Source organism: Theropithecus gelada, chromosome 6, assembly GCF_003255815.1.
Source record: "Theropithecus gelada isolate Dixy chromosome 6, Tgel_1.0, whole genome shotgun sequence".
In the NCBI taxonomy this organism is placed as follows: domain Eukaryota; kingdom Metazoa; phylum Chordata; class Mammalia; order Primates; family Cercopithecidae; genus Theropithecus; species Theropithecus gelada.
The window spans coordinates 14,515,583-14,533,204 of record NC_037673.1 but is presented as its reverse complement, the minus strand read 5'-3'; the positions used below and the strand labels follow the sequence as shown (position 1 = coordinate 14,533,204).

General features: G+C 50.1%; 1 protein-coding gene across 1 annotated transcript in view; it reads right to left on the bottom strand.

The window, feature by feature from the left end:
- Positions 1 to 2,165: 2,165 nt before the first annotated feature.
- TRIO (trio Rho guanine nucleotide exchange factor) overlaps positions 2,166 to 17,622 on the bottom strand; it is a 366,882-nt gene continuing 351,425 nt past the window's right edge. Inside the window, exons 50-57 of the mRNA XM_025387077.1 lie at positions 15,230 to 15,368; positions 14,384 to 14,411; positions 14,007 to 14,169; positions 13,618 to 13,739; positions 9,697 to 9,775; positions 7,759 to 7,959; positions 5,118 to 5,256; positions 2,166 to 4,488 (exon numbers count right to left, since the gene is read on the bottom strand). Coding sequence (XP_025242862.1) covers positions 3,946 to 4,488; positions 5,118 to 5,256; positions 7,759 to 7,959; positions 9,697 to 9,775; positions 13,618 to 13,739; positions 14,007 to 14,169; positions 14,384 to 14,411; positions 15,230 to 15,368 — 1,414 coding nt within the window. The 3' untranslated portion in view covers positions 2,166 to 3,945. The remainder of the gene's footprint in view (positions 4,489 to 5,117; positions 5,257 to 7,758; positions 7,960 to 9,696; positions 9,776 to 13,617; positions 13,740 to 14,006; positions 14,170 to 14,383; positions 14,412 to 15,229; positions 15,369 to 17,622) is intronic.

Sequence of the window (17,622 nt, the reverse complement as noted above, 5' to 3'; positions counted from 1 at the left end):
TTTTTTTTTTTTTTTTGAGACGGAGTTTTGCTCTTGTTGCCCAGGCTGGAGTACAGTGGCGTGATCTCAGCTCACCGCAACCTCCGCCTCCTGGGTTCAAGCGATTCTCCTGCCTCCGCCTCCCGAGTAGCTGGAATTACAGCATGTGCCACCACGCCCAGCGAATTTTTTGTATTTTTAGTAGGGACAGAGTTTCTCCATGTTGGTCAGGCTGGTCTCCCAACCTCAGGTGATCTGCCCGCCTCGGTCTCCCAAAGTGCTGGGATTTCAGGTGTGAGCCACCGTGCCCAGCCTAAGGGTACATTTCATAACAATTGGATGTGAATCTACAATGGCCTCAAAATAAAAGGTACAACCTACTTTTAAAAAGTACGTAATATATGATTTTACTTAAAAGGCAAACATATCTATGAATGATAGAAATCAGAAAAGTGATTGATTACCTCGGGAGGGAGAGATTGACTGGGAAGGGGTGAGACAGACCTTCCTGGGGGGGTAATGGATAACAGAAACGTTTCATAGTTTGCTTTGGGTGGCGATCACAGGTATATACATGTATAAACATTTATTGACTTGCGTAATTTTCTGTAAGTTAAATCTCACATAAATAAATATAATATGGAGAATCGATCAGTTCCAAGAATTACTCCTTTCTTTACAATTGTCTCAAAAATGTACAGGACCTCTCCTTCTAGTGGACTAAGATGGTCTAATATTTGTAGATATGAACAAGGCTATTCCAAAATGTATGAAGGCAAAGGAGCTAGATTAGCAGAAACAATTTGGAAAACAAAAACAAAAACAAAAACAAAGTGGGGGGATGTCTACTTGCTTTCAAGACTTACTGTATAGCTACAGTAAGCAAAGACCTCATCTAATAGATTATTGCTTACTATGAGGTTCATAATTCTGCTAAAACATTGATTTCCCCCACTTGTTAGGGCTAAAGAGAATCCGAGTTTTTAAAAGATTACAGTAACTTGCAGAATGAAAAACACCTTGGTATTTGAGAAAAAAAATCCAGTGATCATGACAGACCAAAAGCCTGAGGCTCTTTCACTGGGCACAGTGAGCTCTGCTAATCTTACGGGCAGAACCACTCCATTCAGCAACTGTCCCATTTAAAGGACACCACCACATACCCCTCGCCTCCTTTGTGTTGCTCAGAAGGTGTGGCACTGTGGTGGGCCAGGCAACTCCCCCTGGGGCAGGATGCTGTGCTGGGCAGGTGGTAGATTAGAACCAACCTTGAATTTCTGCCCCCTCCAGAGCCCACTGAGTCATGGGTACTGCTGGGACTTGGGCGGGCACACACCTCAGGGAGTTAGCTTCCCGTGTCCTGACTTAGAGACTGCACAAGTGTCCTTTCACATCAGCCTTCTATTCAGGATTTCCGCAAACAGATGAGAAAGAATACTTGTTCTCGATGGTGTGTTGAACAATAAAAGTTGTCAGCCCAGAAGGAAAGCCAGAAAGAATCAAGAGAGAAGATATGGTCATTGGAAAAAATAAGCTACTGTCAGCAGCCAGGCTGGCAGAGCTGCGGAAGCCACTTGGCTGCAAGTCCCCCGGACTGGGTGGGCTCAGGGCCGAGGTCGAGGCACCACTGGGGAACCTTCTCCTAGCTGCAGGATCTTTGTTCTTAACCAAATGAAACTGTTTCATTTTCTTCAATCTATCTGGACATTACCTTTGCTTTTCTGAGGCCAGGATGGACGAGCTCTTCCCTCACTCTAATTCTGAGTTCATCAGGCGACAATAGCCTTAGCTATTCTAACCAGGACAAGCAAGCTACAGCCTCGCTTATTCTAACCAGGACAAGCAAGCTACAGCGTCGCTTATTCTAACCAGGACAAGCAAGCTACAGCGTCGCTTATTCTAACCAGGACAAGCTACAGCCTCGCTTATTCTAACCAGGACAAGCTACAGCCTCGCTGTGCACAGTCAGTCGACATTCTAGTGCACACCAGGGTCTCGAGTGTGGTGTCTGAACCAGTCTGCAGGAGGCTGAGCGACTCCCATTTCTCAGTGTGTACAGAGGGTTCTCAATCCAGTACATTCTGCCACCTCCCACCCATGAGAAGCCTCTGCGTCAGTCTCTCCCTCAGCCATCTGTCTTTCCGATTCAACAGTGACCAATTTAAATAAAAAGCCTAACACAAAAATCAGGCAAATATGTTTAATTTTTTAAAATAACTGATGGCAAAATAAAATATTTACATCACATCATACTGTGTAAACATGTAAGGTCTCTGTACAAAGAAATATACATGCAAAATAATGTAAAAATTTAACTGAAATAATAAAAGAAACAATACACAAATAAAAATCATGAGGTTACGAATACACATCCAGTTTTGAATCCAATTTCTTTTAAAAAGTTTCTGTACAATTTTACAAGAACCAACAAAAACCCAACAAAAGAATAAATAAAATACACCGGAAGCTGCAAAGCTTAACTACGCCAGTTTATGGCTCAAGACCCAGGTGTCTGGCTGGCTTGGGAAATGGGCTGGTCTCTTTTGTAGTGCAGTTCACACGAGAAAGATAAAAAGACATCCAGAAAACCTCAAGGGTGCCCAGAAACCCAGCCTCCTTGAGTTGAAAGGACTCCCCACGCCAGTGCGAATGCTGCCACAGTGACTCGGGCATTGGGTACCAGCCGCGGGGCGGCCAGTGCTTAATCGGCTTTTATTTCTTACCAAAAGCTCAAAACCCAGCCAATTTTTGTACAGAAAGTTGAAAGTCAAAAAGTCTAAAAAGTAGTAAATGTCCAGACTGATTTTGGGAAAAAAAATAATACTTTGGCATTCTGAATAATAGCATAATAAATTTTAAAACATTACCCTATTATCCAGTTTTATATTCAGAGTATGAAATCACTTTTTACAGTCCTCAAAACCAACAAGTTTCACGAAAAGTCTCCTTGAACCGATGGCACAGGGCTACGACCCTACCCACCCACCCGCCAACCCCAACACACACACAAAACCATAAAGCTCACCATACGAAGTATGTGCTTTTTCTATATATTTATTACAGGTACAACAGAGGTCTTCATAAATAGTTGCATAAAATGTTAAAGCCACAACATTGCACATGATATGAAGTAAAACCAAAAAACCCCCAATGAGTGCATTTACAGTATTTTCATCTGACTGTGTACTGCTCAACAATCTGATTGACGGCTTGGGGCAGGAACAGGGGGAGGGGCAGTGGGGCAGGACCCAACCTGATGTCTTCATTTGCTGGGCATACCCTCGGACCCCCAGAGGAAGCCCCAGGCGGTGGGTGGCGGGTGGGGAGGGGAGGCAGGTGGGAAAACCACAGACCGAAGGCAGGAACAGTCTTATATACAAGTAAGGCCTACATTTCATCAGAGCAAAACGATTCATTCTATTTTATGCAAAAGTTTGAGGTTGAATGCACGTTTCAGAAGCCACGTCTGGTGTGAGACGCACACAGACGAGGCGCCTGGAGAAGCTCAGAGCCGAGTGGACTCTGAGCCCTAGACAAGGCCGTGGGAGTGGCCGCCACCTGGGTGCGTCTTCCCCAGAGACGCACAGTATCTTTGTTCGTTAACACCAGTGGTTGAACATAGGCATTTTGTTTCCTTGAATAAATCTTGAAAACGTTAAATTTGCAAAATTCTATTCATGTTTGTTTAAAAAAGTATCTTTTTATTTTTTGCAGAAACCTGAATAAAATACTGTGATACAGCAATGCGACCTCTGCCTTGGGCAGAGTGTAAGTGACGGTCCTCCACCCCAGCGCAGCTTGCAGCTCTGTGTCCAAGCACTGCTGAGCACAGCCCACTTGGAATGCAATTTCACACGATGAACATACCGGCAGCTGATCAGTTATATTTGCTTGTTTTTCTCTTGAAAATTCAGATTAACAGCTGATTGGCAGGTGAAAGAGAATGAGAAAGAACTTCTGGATAGGTCAAACTCTAGGCAGAAGCCTGCTCTGCAGAAAGTTTTTAATGCTACGGATAGGTCGAACATCATTCTGGTGTTTGCGCCGCTCAATGAAGGAAGTCAGTCTGGACGTGTCGAGGACGCCCGTGCTTCTGCCGTTGCCCGCCTGCAGCCACTGCTCCTGGAGGGCCAGCGCAGCCGAGGGACGCTTGGCGGGGTCCTCCTGCAGGAGGAAGCACACGAACTCCTTGGCCTTCTGGCTCACTCCTTTAAAGTAGTCATCTGGGAAGCTAAAGTCTAAGCGGCAAATGTTCAGGCAGGTCTCTTCCACACTGTCGTCCAGGAAGGGGGACACGCCACTAAGAAGTACGTATGTGAGCACTCCAACACTCCACGTATCTGAGGTCAGGGAGACAGGGTTCCCGAGGATGATTTCAGGGGCTGCGAATTCAGGGTTCCCCAGTAACTGGTGGATGTAGTAGGTCGTGTTGAGTTGAACAGCATCTCCAAAGTCAGCCAGTTTGATGGTTGGCTTGGCTAAACTCTCATCCACCAAGATATTCTCAGGCTGGAAGACAGAATACAACTGTCATTTTCAGACCAGTCCAATCTTAAGCTTACTCATGATGATGGGCGGGGCTCTACGGTGAGGTGGAAGGAATCTATGATGTCAACTAGGACAAGCCATGCATGTGCAAAGCATGTGCAAAGCAGGCCAGACCCTTGGCTGCCCGCCCAGGGTGAGGAGGAAGAGACGGCCCAGCGGAGCTGGCACCCAGGTTCACAGAGCAGCTCTCTCTGGCGATCTAAGGGCCAAGTAGCCTAACGAAACCAGGCTGCTTTCTGAAGCTGGCTGTTCATTTTCCTCCCAGCACCGAAGGGAATACTCTCTTTCCTGCCTAAGCTACCACTGCACCCGCCACACCCACCAGGCAACACTCATGGGGACTTTCTGAAAGTCGTGGAAGGCTGGGAGGGCTCCAGTGTTTTACCCAGTGTACTCTTGACTATGTGCATCACTGAACGCAAACGCTTAGAAACAGAGATGAGCAACCAGTGCTAATCAGCTGCCCCCGCTACCCTTTTTGTCCCTAGTCGCTCGGGCACTCCTGGCCTGGCTTCAGAGGGGGCTCTGTGTCCCACATGGCCAAGCCGGTGTGCTCAGACCCCCCTTCACCTGCCCGGGGCCTCACCAACCTTTAGGTCCAGGTGTGCTATCCTGCAGTTGTGCAGGTACCGGACAGCTTCCAGAACCTCCCCCAGGTGCGCCCTGATCTTGCCTTCGGTGAGGCTTCCCCATCGCACCACGCAGTCCAGGAGGCGACCCTGGTCGGCCCTACAGAGGCAGGAACGGGTGACTGTTACGATGTGCTTTCCTTTCCAGACCTCTTCGGGCTAGTAAGAAGTAAACATGTCAGATCTGTCACCTGTTATGAATGTGTCATCAGGATCTCAGGGCTGTGCCTCTAAGGTGTGCCCAGACAAGGAGGGGATTTTTGTGAAGCTCTGATGGGAAGACACGAGTGGGGAACATGGTGTCTCCTTAAGAGGGAAGCCAGGGGTAGAGCGGCCCAGTCAAGGGTCCAAACCTGCCTGTTGCGGGGGATGGCGTGGCCTGGCTGCCGGCAGTGCCAGGCACAGCAGGCATCCTGTGGTATCTGCTGAAGGAAGGCATGTAGACCATGCTTCTCGGAGCTGTAGTTTCCTCGCCTGTCAAATGGGCCACGGGAAGACTCACTGAGATCACGTAACCACAGGCTGGGCAGGAGGTGGCCCAGTCAGTGCTCAGCGTTGGACTCAGAAGGCTTCCTCCTCTGAAATTACTGTTCATGCGGAAAAAACACTTCCCCAGCACTGCCAAGTGCCAGGGGCTCAACGCCTTCTAACAACTCATTTAATCCTTATGACTGCTGTGAAGTGGGCCTTGCTGTGCCCATGTGACACATGAGGAAACTCAGGCAAAGAGAAAGCATGAAACTTGCCCAAGGTCCACCGCTCCAGGGTGGAGAAGCCAGGACTGGACTGAGGTGGTCTGGCCCCGCCTCTCTCAACACCGGCCTATGCTGCTCTTTGCAAAACAGAAATCTGTAGGAAGATCAGCTGCCTGTCTAGCAATGGGGAGTAGCCTGTGAGAACTGGAGTAATGTGTCATGAAAACAGATCCTATGAACAGGATGGTGAGGCCAAACCATGTTGTTTCCCAGAAACGACGGCTGAAAGCACTGAAATGTGAGTCCAGAAACGAAGGCCTTGTAGATTGATGACAAGCACTCAAGCCACAGTCTTGTTAAAACTCCCCGGGGAAGGTGAGCAGTGGCTGTTGGTCACCAGTGTCTGGAGCCAGAGAGGAGACCTCCCAGGTCCCGAGGCTCCCAGGCCAGGCCTCGGCTTGGATGTCAGCTCTTCCACACACATCGCACCATGTCGGCCCCATGCCAACCCTCCGAAGCCAATGCCGCTTTTAAGGATACCCAGGGTGAGAAATGAGCCGATGAGAGGGAGGGCGGGGACTGAGGCCAGGCCCAGGCCCGTGGACCTCCTCTCCGTACACACTGCTCAGGCTCAGGTGCGCCCCACCGTCTGCCCTTCTGCCACGACATGTGTTTTCTATTCTTGGGAGAGGGGCTGGAAGCAGGTCCCCATCCCCGTGTTCTGGGGGAGGTTTTAGCTGTGCAGCCATGGGTGGGAGGCCTTCCTGAGACATCCAGTGTCACCCACGGCACACGCGCTGCCCGAGGAAGCTGGTAAGGCTGCATGTGGGGCCACACGGGACCCTGTGGCAGCCTTGCCCTAGGAAGGGTATGGGGAGGCATTCATAATTTCTTTAAGAAAGAAATGACAGTAACTACAACATCAGGTACAGGGCCTGGAGGGAGCTCCTGCAGGCGAGGGGCCCCGAGCTGGAGTCTGCCCCTGCATGACCCCATGGGGGTGCCCCGCTAATCCTGTCCTTCCACTGAAGAGCTACGCAAACTTTCCAAACAGCGGCAAAAGGTTTTACCCTTCCCCATGGAAAAGAAGTTGCAAATGAAAGTAAACGTATAAAATGACTCCCCCTAAAAAGGAGGAACTGACATTTTTCAAAGCTAAATGCACAGACGTTTGGGGCGGATGAATCTGTGGGGGTCGTCCCTGCCTTGTAGGAGGTTGGGCGGCATCCCTGGCCTCCGGCCACTCCCTGCCGGACGCACCCCCAGCTTGAGCTCTCCTGACATTTCCATGCGAACCCACACCTAGATGAGAACAGCTCCTGAGGGACACAGGTTTCCAACTTTTCTTTACGTGACTGAATCATTTTCTGATCTTATGAAGGAGCCCAGTAAGTACAACGGTGCCAGTGGGGCAGCTCTGGTTGGTGTGCCCGCGCCCCCTCTGTGGAGGACATTCTGCAGGGAGGTGCGTCTTACCCTCCCATCCAGCTGGCCTGCCCTTGGCAGGAGGCCTGAGGGGCGGCGCTGATGCGGGGTGAGCTGCCCCTGCACAGGCTTGGGGTATCAGGTCAGCCTCCAACCACTAATGGGGGCTTGGGTTCAGCACCAGAGACAGCCTGGCCTCACGGGACCTTCAGAAATGGGAGGGCGTCTCCGGGCGGCTGAGCGTGTCGGGCGTTCCACCCTAGGGGTGACTGTCCTTCATCAGGCAGCTGCCCCGTGAAGACCACACTGCTTTCTGCCATTACTGGAAGGCTCGAAAGCTGTGGGCTGTGACAGTGAAGATGTGTTTTAGTTCTGTAAATTCTAAAAGCCCAATATCTATCCCTCTTAGAGAACAAACGGCAACAACAAAACCCTGAGGTGGCGGCAGAGAGCTGGGGGCGGAAGGCCAGGTGTGTACGCACATTTCTAAGACCAGGACGTAGCTGGTGGGGGTCTCGAAGGTGTCGAGGAGGCCGACGAGCAGGGGATGCTGGAGGCTCTGCAGGATGCCAAGCTCATGGGTGACCTGGTCGCGCTTCATCAACTTCTTGTTCACAAACTTAGTGGCCACTGCTCGCTTGGTTCCTTTCTGATCACATTTCTTAACGACAGAGAATCTGCCCCTGTAAAATATGTCAAGAAGACCATTTGCAGAGGCTGCTGAGGTCTGGCACCGAGAAAGACTCCGTTATCCTAAATGGACTGGCTGTGTGGTGGCCCGGTCCTGTCCAGAGGCCCTGCTCCCCTGGCCACTCCATGGAGGAGCTGTGGTGCCATGGCCGTCCCCCAAATCTGCCCTTGTCCCCGCAGCCACGCGATTCTGCTGGTCCTCCCTCCCAGGCAGCCTTGGTTTCCTCACATTGGTGGCTGCTTCCCAGCACCGCGTGTGGTAGAAGTGACAGGGCAAGATCTCTGAGCCTCGGCCTTGCCAGGTGGCTCCCCTCTGCTCTCCACAACGTGCAGAAGCCGGGATGTCTGCTCACGCCTCCCGTCAGCCACCCTTCCCTGCACGTTTGAAAGGAGCGTCTGCTGTGGTCACTTCCTCAGCCTCGCCCCTGTGGGTGTGAGTGTGGGGCAGGCACGAAGACCCTGGAGCTGCACCTGATGACCCACTTCCAGGGACTGGTCACACCTCAACGTGATCTGGATGAGGCTTTGGACCTCAGATGGGGGCCTGAGGTGGGTGAGTGCATTCTGCACACGTGAGGACCAGAGATGCGCCTGTGGTGGGCAGGCTGTGCACAGGGTTAAAGGCCATGGCTTTGACACGTCTCTCACTCGGAGGCGGGGGCTGTTCCTCCCCTTGAATCAGGGCTGCCTGGGGCTGGCTCTGGCCCACAGGGTGTGGAGGACGTTGGTCGTTGATTTCTGAGGCTGGGCCTTCAGAAGCCTTGACGCTCCTGCTGTTCTGGAATGCCACTGCCCTCATGTGGGGAGGCCCAGGGTGAAAGTCGATGTGGAGAGAGGCCAGTGTCGCAGACAAGGCCTCTGACACGCACGGGGCATGGTGAACCAGCTGACCAGGCCAGGAGGGGCCAACAGAATAACGGCCCCATCTGCACACCGCACCAGAAGACACACGTCACCACTGTCCTAAGACAGCATGTGCTGGTGTGACTTTTTATGCAGCCAGAGACAGCTGACAGAGACATCAGCAGGAGCCACGTGACCAGTTACGGCCTCAGGAATGGAAGCCAGAGGGCGCCCCTGCTGGAGTTTCTGGGGGAGTTCTTACAAAAGGACGAAGGAAAGCGGTCATGCTCCTTTGACCCTGCTCTTCCTGCCACATGGGACACAGCACCTGGATATGTGTGCTGTGTGGCCCTGGAGGCAGAGCCAAGAGAGCCGGGCTGTCTGATGGCACTGCTGGGCCACCCCTGGCTCGGCTGCCCCTCATGAAGAGAAAGAGCCCCCTAGATGGGAAACCTCTCTTAGTTTGTGCAGGAGGACGCTGATACCCCATCTGATTTTACTGTCACTCCTTGAAGTCTCCACGCACAAGCGAAACGTGAAGGACACAAGAGGATTAAGAACTACAGGGAGCATTTGAAAGATTCCTGAACTCCCCCAAGGATGGCACAGAGCTACCACTATTCTACACGCACAGAGGGAAGCAACTTCTCCCCATCGAGGGGTGGCTTGTGGCATTCGGCCTCTCTGCTGGAACCCGAGAGGAAAACGGCTTCCTCACTTCCCCAGTGTTTAGCATCTAAAGGCAATGAGAGTTACGATTCAAATGCAAGACACACAGCTTCCAACTGCTGGCAAGATAACGCGGCTTAGCTTTAATCCGCGCACTCTCTGGTATGTGTTCCCTGCACTCTACTCTTTCGGAAGGCATTCTGGGTTGTACCTCATACCTGCCAAGCTCAGCCACTTCACTGTAGAAGGAGTCAAAGTTGTCTTTCCAGGTCACCATGATCCCATCCATCCCTGGACCTGCAAGAAGAACAGCACCTGCCTGAACTTGTTTCCCGTGGAGCTTCTTGGGTAAGAAGGCTATCGCCACGCACTGTCCTTCACAGCAGCTGCACATGGCCCCCCGGCACCTGCCACATGGCTCACATGAGTGGAGATGTGGTGGGTGCATGAAGGACACACAGACACTGGGGCTTAGTGTGAAGGAAGAATGCAAAATATTTCACTAATAATTTTTCAAATTAAATACATGTTCGTAAAAGCTGCTTTTACTTTTATTTTTAAAATGTGTTTACTAGAAAAATCTAAACTTGCACATGTGGCCTCTTTTTGCTTCTATTGGACAGCACTGCTACAGATGGTCCTCCCTGTTCACCTGGCCGCACTGCCTCAGGGCTAGGCTGTTCTCTCCTCCCCACACCTCCTTTCACAGCCATGAGAGATCAAGAGTCCACAGTATTCACTTAACGTTCACAGAGTTTTACATGGTTGATAAATCATAAATACACTACAAAGAGAATTTTATTAGGAAAGTGCCAACTGTAAATCACCTGTTAGTAATGAATCCTGTGTACACGTCCACAGGAACAGAAAGCATCCTTTCTAGAGTCTTCCTGTGAAAAGCAGCACTAAGTGGGGGAGCCCCACGTGGCCCCACTGCCAGGCAGCCCCTGGGAAGCACAGCTGCCACTGTGATTCTAAGCCTCCATGGGGGGCTGGCCCTCCTGACCCGGCTCATCCAGCCTCCTCTCCCCACTTAGTTCCTCTTTCAGCCCGCTCACCTGACCTGCAGTCCAGCCCAGGCTGAGCATCTGTCCACCCCTATCCTCACCTGGGCTTCTTCACCTCTCCCCAGGTTGTCACTGGGAATGTGTTTCCTTAAACCATGTCCAAGCTGACTCGTCTAATCGGGCTCCTCGGGGTGGTGGCCACCTCCTCCACGTGCCTTCCCTGACTCACTCATGGCTGGAAATCGTCTCCTTGCATAGCAGTGGGCAGTCCCGGTGGGTGCCATGTGCTGCCAGCCAGCACTGCTGTCACAGGAGCGCTGCTGACCGCTACATGACTATAAGTGAACCCATGTCTGATCCACCTTTGCAGCCTCCCAGAAACCAGAAGAGTGCCTGGCACACACAAAGCCCCAAATCTTCACCGAAGGACACACGAGAAGCAACAATCACTTCAATCACGCAAACCAAAGGCTACGTTTCATTCTGCAGTCTTATTTGTTAATGCTGGCACATTTGCACCCCTTTAAAGTGCTTTAGAAATGGTAAGGCTAATTCTGACTGTGTAGGTGAAGGAGTACTGACAGAGAATCATTAATCAAAATAAAATTATTTCACTAGGCAGATCTGAAGCATCTACCAAATCACATTAAAAAATACTGGACTATTATTTACATAAAAGTATTTTTTCTTCTTCTTTTTTTTAACTGAAAGGGCTTGTCTTTCTTAAATAAACATTTTTATTCGAGCATTACATATATACAGAAAAATGGACCAAACATAAATGGCGACTCGGTGCCCACTAACCAGATCCAGAGACAGAGCACCACAGTGGCAGGTGCTCCCCGGCTCCTCTAAAACACACCTTCCTTTCTCCCTGTTTTTTTTTTTTTGAGGCCGGGTCTTGCTCTGTCACCCAGGCTGGAGTGCAGTGGTGCAATCTCATCTCACTGCAACCTCAACCTCCCAGTGGCAAGTGATCCTCCCACCTCAGCCTCTAGAGTAGTGGGACACACACTCAGCTAATTTTTTGTATTCTTGTAGAGATGGGGTTTTGCCATGTTGCTGGTCTCCAACTCCTGGGCTCAAGCCATCTACCTGCTTCGGCCTCCCAAAGTGCTGGGATTAGAGGCATGAGCCACTGCCCCCGGCACCCTTTTCTCATCAACAGAAGCTTTGGCCCTGGCTGGTGGCATGACAGGGCGCTCTCTGGATGATTCTCTTGGACACAGTTTGGGGGCCTGCACATGTCCTCAGGGTGCAGAGCCAATGCCTCCAGCCTCAGGACTCCCTCTCGTAGCCCAGATTCTGACCAGCTCCCTGCCTTGAGCTGCAGCTGGGCTTAGAAGAAGCCTTTGTTTCCTGAGCATCTGAGAACTGGGGCTCTGCAAGGCAGCTAAGGCTGGACAGAATGAGGGCACCTACCCCAGCTTGTGGGGGCAGGAATAGCCTCAGGCGGACAGGAGTGGAGCCATGGGTAGATTTAAAACAAAACACAAAATTACTGATGCCTGCAAACAAAGTGGCTTCTCTCAGAGAACAACTGGAAATAGTTAAGATCATCTTGGAATAGTCCACATAATTCTTCTGAAAACCTACGGTTGCAGCTGAATTTGTGTGACAGAATTAACCATATACTTGGATTATTTTTCCATTTGCATTTCCAGGGTATGAAGTCTTATTATTTTTTTTTTTGAGACAGAGTGTCACTCTGTCACCCAGGCGGGAGTGCAGTGGCATGATCTTGGCTCACTGCAACCTCTGCCTCCTGGGTTCAAGTGATTCTCCTGCCTCAGACTCACGAGTAGCTGCGACTACAGGAGTGTGCAACCACGCTGGCTAAATTTTTGTATTTTTAGTAGAGATGGGGTTTCACCATGTTAACCAGGATGGTCTCTATCTCCTGACCTCGTGATCCACTCACCTCGGCCTCCCCAAGTGCTGGTTACAGGCGTGAGCCACCACGCCTGGCTGAATAGTCTACCTTTCTAAAGTCCTTTAGCTTTTGCTAGTGATTTATTAAAAAAAAAAAAAATCACCTGTGTAATTTCTGTGTTATTTAAAAATTAGAAAATCTTTACTTTTTATTGTTTACTGCCAAATTCTAGATTTTGAAATTTCTTGTTCCATGATCCAAAAAAATCAGAACTTGTTTTCTGATTTAATGTTGTTAAAAACAGGAAATTAAGATACCTGGGACAAAAGTTCTAAGACAAATTCTGCTTACTGTCTACACACAGGGTGCTCTGGGACTCAATCGATCTTTTATTTGGGGTTTTATTTGTCCTCTGGAAGCAGCTCCATTTGTGGTGCAGCTGGAGGATGGACGGGAACCCTCAGAGCCCAGTACTGCACGGCCGGCCTTCCGCAAGATGGCAGCAGAGAGCAGTCCACGCCTTTCTCAGCAGCTATCTACATCAGGCAACTACAGAGCATTTTGAAAGGGCCTAAGATATGGGTTCTGCCCCAAGGAGCTTGCGGTTTAGCTGAGGAGAGAGAACAAGGTCTTCAGACCAGAGCAAGCAGGCCCCACGGCAGAGGCCTCCTAGCCAGATGCTCTGGACAAGCTGCTGAGCAGCCCTGGGCCTGGTTCCTCCTGGACAGGGTAAGGAGGGGGCGCATCCACCCAGAAGGGTTGCTGTTAGGGTCTCAGAGGGCCACAGTGCCTGCGCAGGCCCGGGACCCACCCACATCTCCTTTCCTGCTTTTCCCATGCCCATTCTACATGAGACCAACCTAGACCAGATCCAGATTCAGCTGAGTAGCTGGATCTGAGTGTTTTGAGTACTAAGAGCACAGAAAGCAGCCTGCCCCAACTCAGAGGCTGGTCGGGGGGGCCGTGGTGCCCCATGGTAGGCAGCCAGAGGCCTTCACCAGCCAGGCCCCCATCCTCCTCCCAGCAACAGGAGCTCTGGTGTCTCCCCCGACCTTACATAAGGTGCTGAGAGGTCACTCTGCTGTGCCACCCCAGACACTTTGGTCTGCTACTTCCAATTCTCTTTTGAAGCCCCACAGATGACTTATTGTTCTATCTGTCAGGCCACATGGAGTGCGAGGGCAGACTCAGGACTTCCGGAGACTCCTGGAAGACGTGTCCCACTGGGTCACGTAGACTCCTCGTAGCACGGTGCTTACCTAGGACCCTCAGGCTGGCCGACGATGAAGCTGAACCCATGTCATTGACAGCGATGCACGTGTAGATGCCGTCATCTTCCGTGGTCACGCCCACAATCTTCAGAGTGGCCTCTCCCAGGTCACTGCGGCACAGATGGGAACACACTGGGCGTGAGAAAAGCTGAGCATGTGGCCATCAGCGCTGGCCTCCTCCTTCAGGATCAAGGGAAGGCAGGAGCTCAAGTGCTGATGAGGAGCTGTACACCCAGGCGTGAAATGTGCTCTCAGGGAAGAAGTGGAGTGCCGCAGGCGGCCAAAGAAATCTGTCCATGAAGGAGGAATTTCCAGTTGCCAAGAGACAAGATGGTGCTCCCAGCCAGCGAAACCCACCAGGAGTGGGCCTCCCTCACCTGTAGGAGATGCTGTAGTGACCATCGTTGTTCAAGGTGTTGTGTTCAGGGCCCTTCCAGGTAATTGAGGCTTTGGGGCGGCCACAGACTCGACATCTAAGAACAACGGTCTCCCCTGTCTCACACGTGACCTCACTCAATGGAATGACGAATTCTGGGGGAACTGCACGGGAAAGGAGTTGGTAAAGGCCCATCAGTCCTGGCTCCTCCTCCACACCCACCCACATGTCCCCGACAGACTGATAGGACCTAACCTGCTCTGCACGCCTAGAGCGCCACGGAAAACCCATTTCCAGAGGCCACACGCAAGTACTCTGAAACATGCCCCATAGATCTAGAATCATCTCTACGACTATAAGAAAAAGAACAGAACTCACCGTCATAAATGTAGTTGGGATTGAGAAGCTGAAATGGAAACAGCAAACAAGCATTAACTGAAATCAGCTACTTTAAGGTGTATTACTTTCATTCCAGGGCTACAATTATTGTTGAAAGACTTGTAGAAATTGACTTGCCTGGGCATCAATCAAAACAGACATTTTTCACTGCACTGAAAAGCTTCATGCACACTAATTTGGGTGGGTCTTTTTCTTCCTACCCACAAACACTGCTTAGACGTGTGTTTTTCTCACGCTACAGGCTGAGTCCAGCTGGTCCTCAGATGCCTTCCTAATGCAGAGCCACCAACGCCCTGGCTCCTGGCGCTCAGAGTCCCTTTCAGGAGATACCTTCTTTTTCTCCAGGCAACCCCTGCCGCAGGTGTCAGGCAATCTGATTACAGGACTCAAGCTGACTGAAGTTGTCCCCAGGGGAATCTGTCACAGCCGGGGAGCCCATATGCGCCCCCACATCTAGCCACTTCCCCTCTGCTCTAAGGCAGGAACACTGAAGGAAGCCTGAGCCATAGCTTCTCTGCATCTCTGCTGTTTCTGAGAAGCTAGTCTCTGTGCCTCATTTGCAAACCTAACCACGTTCTTTATAAGCCACAGGTGTACCTGCAGAAGTGTGCAGGGGTCTACCTGGTTCCTTGTAGGACTCACCCATCCCTGTGCCGGCCAGCGTAGTGCCCCTAACAAGACCCTACAGGACACACAGGGCACAGGGCTGGTGGGTGGGAGGGAGGTCATAAGCAAGCCCAGCTTCAGGTCTGCAGAGTCTCTGCCCTCCCTGATCCCTTCTCTCATGCTGGGATGACACGGGCTCCTGAAGACCCCCGAACACACCTTCACAGATACCTTGTTGCTGAGTCCTTCCCGTGACTTCCTATAACCGTTCTCTAACTTGCCTTCCCTTTTGCCGTCTTTATCTTTTTTCTCAGATTTTTTCCTTAAACGGAGTGCTGTGTGCCAAGATGTTGACTTCCTAGGGGAAAAGAACACATTGTGGGTATTACGCCTTTCCAACATTCACCAAGTGCTACCTGGAAGTGTTAAAGAAAAGCGGAATATTCAACTTATATGTGTACACGGGGATGGGAAATCCTCTACGAACAGTGACCTCTGTTAGAGAAAATGCTCCTGTGATTCTCCAGAACCAGGAGATAAAACCAACAATCTCTTCAAGTTTGAGGATGAAAATATAAAGGTGCCTCTGATAACTGGTTTTATGTGTAACTTGACTGGGTCACAGGATGCCTAGATATTGGTTCAAACGTTATTCTGGGTCCTCTTGTGAGTGTTTCTGAATGAGATGAACATTTGCATGGGTCCAGTAAAGGAAAGTGCCCTTTCTAAGGTGAATGGCCCTCATCCTATCAGCCGAAGACCTTAAGGGAACACAAAAAGTCTGGTCTCCCAAGCAAGAGGGCGTTCTCCAGCAGACTGTCTTCAGGCTCAGCCTGCACCACGTGCTCTCCTGGGTCTGAAGCCTGCTGGTCCACATTGCAGATTTGGACTTGCCAGTCTCCATAACTACGTGAGCGAATTTCTTATCATAAATCCATTTCTGGACAGGCATACCTTAGAGATACTAGGGATTCGGTTCCAGACTACCACAATAAACTGAGTCACAATAAAGTCAGCCACATTAATTTTTGGATTCTTAGTGCATATAAAAATTGTTTATACTATACTAGAGTCTATTATGTGTGCAATAGTATTATGTCTAAAAAATATACACACCTTAATTAAAAACACTTTATTTGCTAAAAAAAAAATGCTATCATCTGAGCCATCAGTGAGTCGTAATATTTTTGCTTTTGGAGGGTCTTGCCTAGATGCTGATGGCTGCTGACTGATCAAGGTGGTAGTTGCTGAAGGCTGGGGTGGCTGTGGCAATTTCTTTTTTTTTTTCCAGATGGACTTTCGCTCAGTCACCCAGGCTGGAGTGCAGGGCGTGATCTCGGCTCACTGCAAGCTCTGCCTCGCGGGTTCATGCCATTCTCCTGCTTCAGCCTCCCAAGTAGCTGGGACTACAGGTGCCCGCCACTAAGCCCAGCTAATTTTTTTGTATTTTTAGTAGAGACGGGGTTTCACCGTGTTAGCCAGGATGGTCTCGATCTCCTGACCTCGTGATCCGCCCATCTTGGCCTCCCAAAGTGCTGGGATTACAGGCATGAGCCACCATGTCCGGCCTTTTTCTTTGCTTTTTTCTTTTTTAAACTTTTTAAATTGTATTTTTAGTAGAGATGGGGTTTCACTATGTTGGCCAGGCTGGTCGCGAACTCCTGACCTTATGATCCACCCGCCTCAGCCTCCAAACGTGCTGGGATTACAGGTGTGAGCCACTGCGCCTGGCCTGGCTGTGGCAATTTCTTAAAGTAAGACAACAAGAAGTTTGCCACCACTCCCCTTGTTACAAAAGACTTCCCTGCAGCAGGTGACACTGACCGCATTATACCCAGAGAAGAACTTCTTTGGAAATTGGAATCAATCCTTTCAAACCCTGCTGTTGTATTATCAACTAAATTTATGTAATATTCTAAATTCTTTGCCAGCATTTCAACAGTGTTCACAGCCTTTTCACCAGGAGTAGATTCCATCTCAGGAGACCACTTTCTTCGCTCACCCCTAAGAAGCAGCTCCACAGCTGTTCAAGTTTGATGATGAGATTGAAGCTCTTCAAGCCACATTTTCAGGCTCCACTCCTGATCCTATTTTCCTTGCTGTTTCTGCCACATCTGAGTTATTTCCTTCACTGAAATCTTAAAACCTTCAAAGCCATCCATGAGAGTTGAAATCAACTTCTTCCAAACTACTGTTAAGTAATTGTTAACATTCTGACCTCCTCCCATGACTCATGAGTATTCTCCATGACATCTGGAATGGTGACTCCTTTCCAGAAGGTTTTCAGTTTACTTTGCCCAGATCTACTGGAGGCATCACTGCCTATGTTAGCTATGGCATTACAAAATGTATTTATGTATTTCTTTTTCTTTCTTTTTTTTTTTTTTGAGACAGAGTCTTGCTCTGTTGCCCAGGCTGGAGTGCAGTGGCATGATCTAGGCTCAATGAAACCTCCGCCTCTTGGGTTCGAGCAATTCTCCTGTCTCAGCCTCCCAAGTAGCTGGGACTACAGGCACCTGCCACCACACCCAGCTAATTTTTGTATTTTTAGTAGAGACGGGGTTTCACCATACTGGTCAGGCTGGTCTCGAACTCCTGACCTCAGGTGATCC